This window comes from Vidua macroura, chromosome 1 (genome assembly GCF_024509145.1).
Source record: "Vidua macroura isolate BioBank_ID:100142 chromosome 1, ASM2450914v1, whole genome shotgun sequence".
NCBI lineage: Eukaryota > Metazoa > Chordata > Aves > Passeriformes > Viduidae > Vidua > Vidua macroura.
The window spans coordinates 60017548-60026200 of NC_071571.1; the positions used below are offsets into that span (position 1 = coordinate 60017548).

At 38.6% G+C, this 8653-nt stretch overlaps 1 protein-coding gene across 2 annotated transcripts; it reads left to right on the forward strand.

The window, feature by feature from the left end:
* The first annotated feature begins 23 nt into the window (after positions 1 to 23).
* Positions 24 to 8290, forward strand: TXNL4A (thioredoxin like 4A). 2 transcript variants are annotated; one of them, XM_053991808.1, is made up of 4 exons: positions 24 to 99; positions 276 to 449; positions 7227 to 7330; positions 8009 to 8290. In XM_053991808.1, the coding sequence occupies exons 2-4, from the start codon at positions 297 to 299 to the stop codon at positions 8178 to 8180; spliced, it is 429 nt and encodes a 142-aa protein (XP_053847783.1). In that variant the 5' UTR covers positions 24 to 99; positions 276 to 296; the 3' UTR covers positions 8181 to 8290. The 2 variants fall into 2 exon arrangements, with proteins under 2 accessions (XP_053847783.1, XP_053847794.1); XM_053991819.1 differs by lacking the exons at positions 24 to 99; positions 276 to 449 and adding an exon at positions 1775 to 1858.
* The last annotated feature ends 363 nt before the right edge of the window (positions 8291 to 8653 follow it).

Below are 8653 nucleotides of genomic sequence, written 5' to 3' on the forward strand. Positions count from 1 at the left end.
CCGCGCGAGTGCACGCGCAGTCCCGTGCCCGCCCTTCCGCTTCCCTCCCGTCCCGGCGCTGCTGCCTCTCCGTGTCTCTGAGGGAAGGACGCTCGCGGGGTGCGCTGGGGACGGGCCGCGCCGGGATAGACGGGCCGCGGCGGGGGGCGGGGTGGGAGGGCCCGGGGCGGGGGGGGGGGGGGCTCGGTGCTGGCGCTCGGTGCCCGCCGGCGCCCCGGGAGGGCCCGGGGAGGGGACAGGCTGTCAGCTCCATGGGTATCCCTGCCGTCCCGCAGGCTCCCCAGCCGGCCGCCAGGATGTCGTACATGCTGCCGCACTTGCACAATGGGTGGCAGGTGGACCAGGCCATCCTGTCGGAGGAGGACCGGGTCGTGGTCATCCGCTTCGGGCACGACTGGGACCCCACGTGCATGAAGATGGATGAAGTCCTGTACAGCATCGCCGAGAAGGTAAACGGGCGCTTTCTGCTCCTTCTGAGCTCAGTGTTCCCCGTGGCTTGCTTGGAGCCTGGGGCAGCTTATAACTGGGATTCTGCACAGGTATCCCAGCTTTAGAAGGCAGCGGGAAGGCTGTGTGGTTTCACTTTCACGAGTGTCTCCTAAAGAGTGCCCTGATGTTTGCAGTGTTCTGAGGGGTGAAAAGAGCACCGTATATGTTCGGAAATCGAGATTGCTGCCCGTTAATAACCCGTCATTGAGCGACCATCGGCATTCAGGCAGATACAGTGCTCGGTGGTAGGGCTGCTGCGGCTCCAGGTAATGCAGCACTCTCACTTTACAGTGGAAATGTGTGGTACCTTCAGGTTTCCATCTGAATAACTTGAGAAGTTATATAGAAATAAAATAAAAGTATATTATTTATACTTTCATTTTGGCTCTTAAAAATGGTGAGGTGCTAAAATGTGCTGGATGGTGTTGATTAATCTGTCATTCATATAATTCTGATTAATCTATCAGTGGTATTAATCTGTCAGTGATGTTATTCATGGACACCAGTAGCATTCCACTGAGTTGCATGGACTGAATTAAATTCTAAGAGCCGAACTCCACAGCTGTTTTCAAATGGAAACTGAATGATTATAAACAGCTGGTCACTTAAGAAAGATACATAGATAGGAAAAATTAGAATACACAATCAGCTATAATTTACCTTTTCATATATTTGCTAAAGGTTTAGCAAAGCAGTAGATGTAGAATATTGACAGCTCTTTAACTGAACCACATGAAGAAAGAAGTAAAAAAATCTGAATCAGAAACGCTAACTTGAGTAGGAAAAGGTGCCAGCTATCATAGAATGGTTTGGGTTAGAAGGGATCTTAAAGATCATCTCATTCCAACTCTCCTGCTGTGTCTTACACTAGACCAGGTTGCTCAGGGCCCCATCCAACCTGGCCTTGAACACTGCCAGGAATGGGGCATCCACAACTTCACTGCTTTCATACAAAATTCTGTGCATGCTGCATAGATTAACATGGAGTTGTTTTCGTGGTTTACTTTGCCTTCTGAAGTTTTTTTAAAAATAACTCATGTCTTGAAAATCCCCACAATTAAAGATCTATACCCACAGCCAAGGGTTGAGATGTTTTAGAATGCAGTAAAGAGTTGCGACATGTTTTAATACAGTTGTTTAGTATTCAGCCTGGTGGGAGTGTTATGCTCAGATACTGTTAGTATGGACTTATGGCAGGATGCTTGGCAATTTGGCAGACCTGCTGGCAGCTAGGGGTGACTGGGGGAAGAAAGAACAAAGTAACTTCTTATTTAAAAATCTCCCTCTGCAGAAATGGCAAGTTAAAGGGGGAGATCTTACCTCATCCTCTTGCTTACAAGCCATGTTTGGATCTCTGCTGTTTTAAAGAGTGAGTAAAAGTTCCAATTGTACAGGTATTTATTCTAGAGAATAATACAGAATGTTAACGTGCTGTAATTGCAGGCTACATTTGAAGACAATGTGGCCGTATTTTACATTTGTTACCCTGCTGCAATATTCTTTTAGACTGCAGCATGTTTTTGGGTAGCAGTAATATTTATCTGTACTTTATGATAGGAGAACAAGATTTTCTTTTCAGTTTTCATGGGAAAAGAAACTAGAATGCTATATTAAAGTACAAAGTAGATTATTTTCACTGAAATGTACTCCACTTGGAGTTGACTGGGTTTTTCCCCTAGTGTTACATGAAAAAGAAGCAAGGTTTCACTGAATGTCAAAACAAATCATAATTGTGAGATGTCAGATTTTTTTTTTTTGCTTTGTCAGGGTTTCAATCAAACATTGATTGAAACAAGAATTGAGTTTCACAAATTTTGCCTTAAAGACCTTTTCTAAAAATACACTTTTTTATTTTCTTTAAAGGGAACTCATAAAAACCTATCCCCTAAAATACAAGGATTGGTTTGCTAAATTAATACACCTTGTTTAAGAAATTATTTAGCTGTGACTGAATATAAATCAGGTAACTGTTGTATTGGATCAGTGTGGGTTTAGGGAGGATTTTTCAAATGTTGTGCATTTATTTAATCATAATCAGAAGTGTGAATAGCTGTGGCTTGTCCTCAAACACGAGTTGTGCCTCTGCGTTTCTGGTAAGGTTACATGAAAAGTGAAAGAAGAAAAGAAGGTGGGGCGGGGAAAGAGGTAGCTATGGAAAAAGCATAGGTATTTTAGCTACTAGTGTTTGTAATGAAAAGCTGAGCAAAGTTAATCCATTTACTGATGTCTGTAGTTTTCAAAATTATTAGCTGTAAGCACTGCTCTTGGTAGTACAATGTCTTTCTGTGTTCCCTTAGAAATTTATCACTTAAACTTACAGCATAGTTAGCAAGAAAAAAATTCAAATAAATATTGTCAGTACAGACTTCTGAGTTTGTACTTGCTCTGTTCAGTTCAGTAATCCAGCTACCTTCAATTCATTTGTTGCAAATGCTAGTCTCAGTTCCTGTATTTTTTTCCTGTTTCTTGCCCATAAAGTAGTGTTCTGTTCTTCTAAACAGAAAAAAACACTGTCTAGAAACTGGTTAGAAAGATGAGAAGATAGAATCTTGGATCTTGTTTCAGATTTCCTTAGATGTTTGGGCTGTAAGGTTTGCTTTTCAAAGGCAGCTGAAATCTTAACAACTGAAAAAAAAGGAGTATTACTTACCTCTGACAGAAATTTCAAGAAACTCCACGATTTTTGTCATTCATCCTAGGCATTAATCATAGTGTCAATCTCATGTAGGAATGAATTTATTTATTTTTTAGAGGGATATTGTTAATGAAAGAAGTCAGGGAGGAGAACTTCAGAGGACAAATGAGTCCCATGGCATATGATTTTTCTTACATCTGTGTTTCGTGTTTACTAGCAAAGTGTGTAATCTTCATGAAGACAGGATACAGAATCTCAAAGTCCTATAGATTTCTCTGCTTTATAGTCTTGAGCCATTCAGTGTAAAGATTTCATAGGAGTCCTCTGGCAGATACAGTTCTGCGAAGTATTTAAACAGCCAGGAACAGTGGCCAGGCAGTACTGTACTTCTGGGTTTTCCACATGCATGTTCAGCCATGTGGATTGATTAGACTGATCTATGAAACTACCATCACTGGGGAGAAGGGGAAAAACCAGCAAAACTGAAGCTCAGCCTGTGAAAGCAAGTCATACAATTTTGAATCCATGCTGCAGTTTGACTTAGGTTTCCTACTCTACCCTGTCCCCATGGAACAGCAACTCCAGTACCCTGGTAAGGCAGAGGAAGTTTAGAATTCAAAGACAGATAAGGGAAGTCAGGAATGTCAGAAATAGTTAATATCTGTCTCTGAAAATGCTTTTATCTTCAGTTGTTGCACGAGTGAGTTGCTTCCCAGAAGGAGGTGTCTCACTAGAGTTTTGATTCCGTATTTCTTCAGAAAGCAGTTCACTTGCTGCAACAAATTTACTGCATTTAGTGTATGTTATGGGGTTATGCACTTTCAGGATAAACTTCTGTTATTATGTGTTCAATTTCTAAAATAATACAAGGTTTTTTTCATAGTCTCTACAGTAAAATTTTGATTTCCATTAACAAATTCAGTGTAGTCTCCCTAGTAACTACTGCAACTGCTTGTATTTAGTTGGATTTGCATATTTAGAGTTGTATATTTTATTCTTGTTCTAGGGTGTCCATACTGTATCCTCAGTTACAACTCTCAAGTCAGATAGAAAACTTCTTAACAACTGCTGCCTTGACAGGGTAGCAAAGCTGGTTTTGTACAGGGATGTAGGTTTCCAACTGACAGCTCTGTCTGAGCAATGGATTCACATCCCAACAGAGAGGGGTCAACCAAACCGTGCACATCGATAGCTGTCTGAATCCATAAATACTTCCACTGCTTTTGCTTAAATCAAAGCTTTTTTTGTGAATTAGAGCCAACTGTGTGTGAAGCCGGCTCAGATGCTGCTCTGTACTGCTGCTGTCTTGGCTCCAATATTGCGTCTGAGACAGAAACTGCTTCTTCAGGCTCTAAAACTGGTCTATACTGTGCAAAAAGAGACATCTGAGTCTCTGCAAGGCTTGTCTCATGTTGAAATGAAATGCCTCTTGGTGACAAGCTTGGCCACCCTGGCACATTAAATTGCCCAGCCCCTAAATATAGGCCATTGAGAGGGTGATCAGTTCTTCTGCGTCACCCTCTCCCATGTGTTTATATAGTCCTCCTTAGGCCTGAATTCCTATTTCCTGCTGCTATCCTTGGCAGCCAGTGTCCAAACTCAACGAAGCACACCCTCATTCAATGTACTTGTAAGCTAACTTGGTTTGTGGAGTGGTGATCTTGCCAAATTTTAAATTAGGAAAGTGAGGGGTAAAGAATAGAACTGCTTTTAAAGTTTTGAGTACAAATTTGAGTCCAGCTTTAAGGTCTGCTTCAGACTTAATATGAGCTTTTCAGCAGGTGACTGTCATCAGTTTCACTTCTATAAAAGTAGGTCAGATAGAAAGAAGATTTAATTAAATGTCTTGGATGCTAGGATCCTGGTGATGACTTGCATATGTGCTCTGCAAAGGTGATTGAGTGATCCAGGTTTTTTTTAGCAAGATTTATATAACAAATTAAGACTTGTATAGTCTGTTTCTGTCGTATGAAATCTTAGGCTGTTGATGATCACTGCTAGTGACAAGCATTTCTGCTTCTGCAGCAGCTCAACTAAATTAAATGTCATAATAATGTCAAGCTAACTTTAAAATGTTTTTTGTTCCAGTACTATCTAGAGTACAGAGTTCTTCGAAGTAAAATTTTGGTTTAGGAGTGCTTATGGAGTAGTATTCTAGTGCAACATGTAAATCTCCTTGGACTAATCTTTTACTGAACAAAACAGGTCCTAAGAATGTTTTATTAATGCTAGGTTTACCTTAAAGTAATTTTGCAAGTTCCAAATTAACTAATTGTTCAAAGATGGTATGCTCTCTCAAAATTGCTGAGCGTGTTGTAGAAATTTCCCCACGTGGTGAAGGTGTGCTGCTGATGCTAAAAATGCCAGCAGGGTGGAAGAAGTAATGATAGCATAAAATGAAAATGGCTCCTCAGGTGGTTTGTTTTCTAAAAACAGGACCAAAACCCCCACAACTGTCTTTTGTCTGCCAGGGCTCACCAGGGAGTAGCTTCAGTTACTTCTCAGCTAAATTGTGTTGCCTCTGAACATCCCATTAAGGTTCTTAAAAGTCTTTAATGTAAAATTGAAATGGGTGTGAAGGATCCCTTCAGAGGGTTTGATATTATGACTATTTTAGTTTACAAGGCTTTACCTCCTGCCTGATTTAGAACATGGCTTAAACAGGATGTTTTCATTAGAATGTTGAGTGAACGTAGGACTATAACTGGCTCCATAAAAGCACAGTAAAAACTTTAAATGCTGCTTTGCTCTATAATAGATTTTCCTTTCTTTGCTAGTAATACTTACGTTCTTGAAGTGTGATTATTTTTTATAATTTTGAAACTGTCTTGAAGTAGAAGTCCATAAAAATTTATTTACTCTGCGTTTCTGAGGGTTTTTTGGTAAATAAACATCTCCATACTTTCTCAGTAAAGTGCCTGCTAGGATGTCTACGTACAGGATACACAATATATCATATTTTTCTCATACAAACTAATCCTCCTCTGTGAACTAAAATAAAATATTGTTCCATCAGGCAGATATTATACTCATCATAGCATTTCCAGACTTTTGATAGCAAAATTAACAAGAGGGCAGTACTGTCATGAACAGTGCATTTGTCATAGATGTTAGACCTTTGTGTTAACCTCAGGCTGGTAATTCTGGGCAGTCAAATGGGAGGGACCAAAATTTTGTTAGCAGGTTACTGAGGATGGGGAGGCACAATTGTGCACTCCTGGTGTAGTGCAAAATCATTTGATAATATACCTTACAGTTAAATGTTTGTGCAATTTGGGTCACTTCTGACTTAGAATGTAATGTGTATGAGTGTGTTCATTTCTACTGTGCACTTATGAGCTAAGTTTAGAAACGTAAACTTCCGTTAATTCCCCTTAATGACAAGTGTGCTACATCTAGGAAACAAAAATGTGACATGGTTTTCTTGCAGGAATGAAGGCATTGACTGTGACAGTAGAGGGGAGGGATTCTTTTGCATCTAACTGAGTAATTCTGCAAAATGAAAGCCAGTTTTACCAAAATTGTCCAGACAATAGTTTCTCATCAAGGTCTTATTTCTTTAGCAATTATACTTTTAAGTTTTAGCTTTGCACCTCTCAAAAAAAGCTACCAGTTTTTAAATTAAATTATAAGTTTCCTCTTCATTTAATGAGTCTTGTTAGACAAATTGGATATTATTGAGGGGGAAAAATGATTGGAGGCAGGCACCAGGGCATTGTAGATCATTAATTTTCTGAAGTCTGTAAGCAGCTGATGACAAAGGCAAAATGTGTCAGCTTGGCTTGCACAAAGCAACTATTCTACTTGTTGAGAGCTGTGCATGTCACTGTGAGTTCTCAGTTCTATATAAAGGGCATTTGTTTCTCTGGATGTTGATTTAGCATAGTATCTTTCCAGTTGACACTGGATGTGAAAGGAGCTTCTTGGCTATATTGAAAAATATTTTCCATGTTAATTGGTTGTTGTGATTAACAAAAGCAAGGCAGTTTATTCTGATTTTATGACTTAATAATTTGGAAAGTAGATGTTACAATAATGAAAGTTTATGTCTTTTAATTGGTAATATATATTGCTTTTGTATTTTCTGTTTTCTTCTGTTTAGGTTAAAAACTTTGCTGTTATTTATCTTGTGGACATCACTGAAGTACCAGACTTCAACAAGATGTACGAGTTGTATGATCCCTGTACTGTCATGTTTTTCTTCAGGTATGTAATGGTTATGGAATATAACTCATTTAAACTTTCTGTTTGTCAAATACAGTGTCTCAGCAGATAATTTCCAAATGCATAATAGCACACTGATGCCTATATTTACATTGCTCTACAGAAGAGTAATCTGATTTTATAGGAAAATGGCTTGTTTTCCAATAAGCCTGGTAACAGTGTTTGATAATAGGGTGCAAATTAGTGATGGTAAAAACTGGGTTTAATATATATTTTTCTTAGTTTTAAATTTCAAACTTCCTGTAGAGAATACTGTAGTAACATAGCAGTCAAGCTTGCCAGTCGTGCTTTCAAGATAAATCAAAAGTAATAAGGTTTTTTTGGAGTTAAGGTTTCTACATTGATGAGACAAAATGTTCTACTGACAAGCATAGAAGTCTCTCTGGAGATAGACAGTAGTGGGAAAGAAATACAAACAATAAGGAATATGCTGAAGGATAATTACTTTGAGTAACCATTTTGGGGACATGTTTGGAGTCCTTATTCTTGCTTTAAAAATTGGCTGTAAAATGTCAGTTTAAGCGAGAGGAGTAATGCTTGTTTTGCAAGCCTGTTATAAGGGCTTCCTTTGATCCTACAAAGCATTTGGAGTGGGGTAGAAGACTTTTTCCTGAATTACAATACCATATTAACCTGGTTTTTTGTTCTTCCTCTTTAAAGGAACAAACACATCATGATTGATTTAGGTACAGGTAATAACAACAAGATCAACTGGGCAATGGAAGATAAGCAGGAGATGATTGACATTATAGAAACTGTTTATAGAGGAGCCCGCAAAGGTCGAGGTTTGGTGGTATCACCAAAAGATTATTCCACTAAATACAGATACTGATGTTTCTTTGGGCTGCCTTTTTTCATAATCCTATGTCCAGTTAAATTTATTTCTGTGTATGTGTGTACATATATATATATTAAAATAAAAAAACCCTACAAGTCCTTGAATATTGAGCATAATTTGAATTATTTAAAAGATTTGAATTCTATTTGAGAAGTAGAAAACTCAAGCCTGGAATTGTCTTGAATATTACTGCAGTAATATTGTAGCTGAATTTTTGGGTTTTCTTTTTTAAAGATTCTCCTTTGTTGTCCTTTTGGTATTACATATTATTTGTACACAAAAAGTCTGTTTGCAGAAAAGCATTTCAAATGGTTTCATTTGCTTTTATTACACAAATAGCTGGGAAAACTATACTATAGTTTTTTTAAAGAATAAAGTGAGTTCCACTTATGCACCTTAATTTTTTTCAGCTAATGAAATTTGACAATGAATACAGATGTAATTGGGTACAAGTCCATAATGTTGAA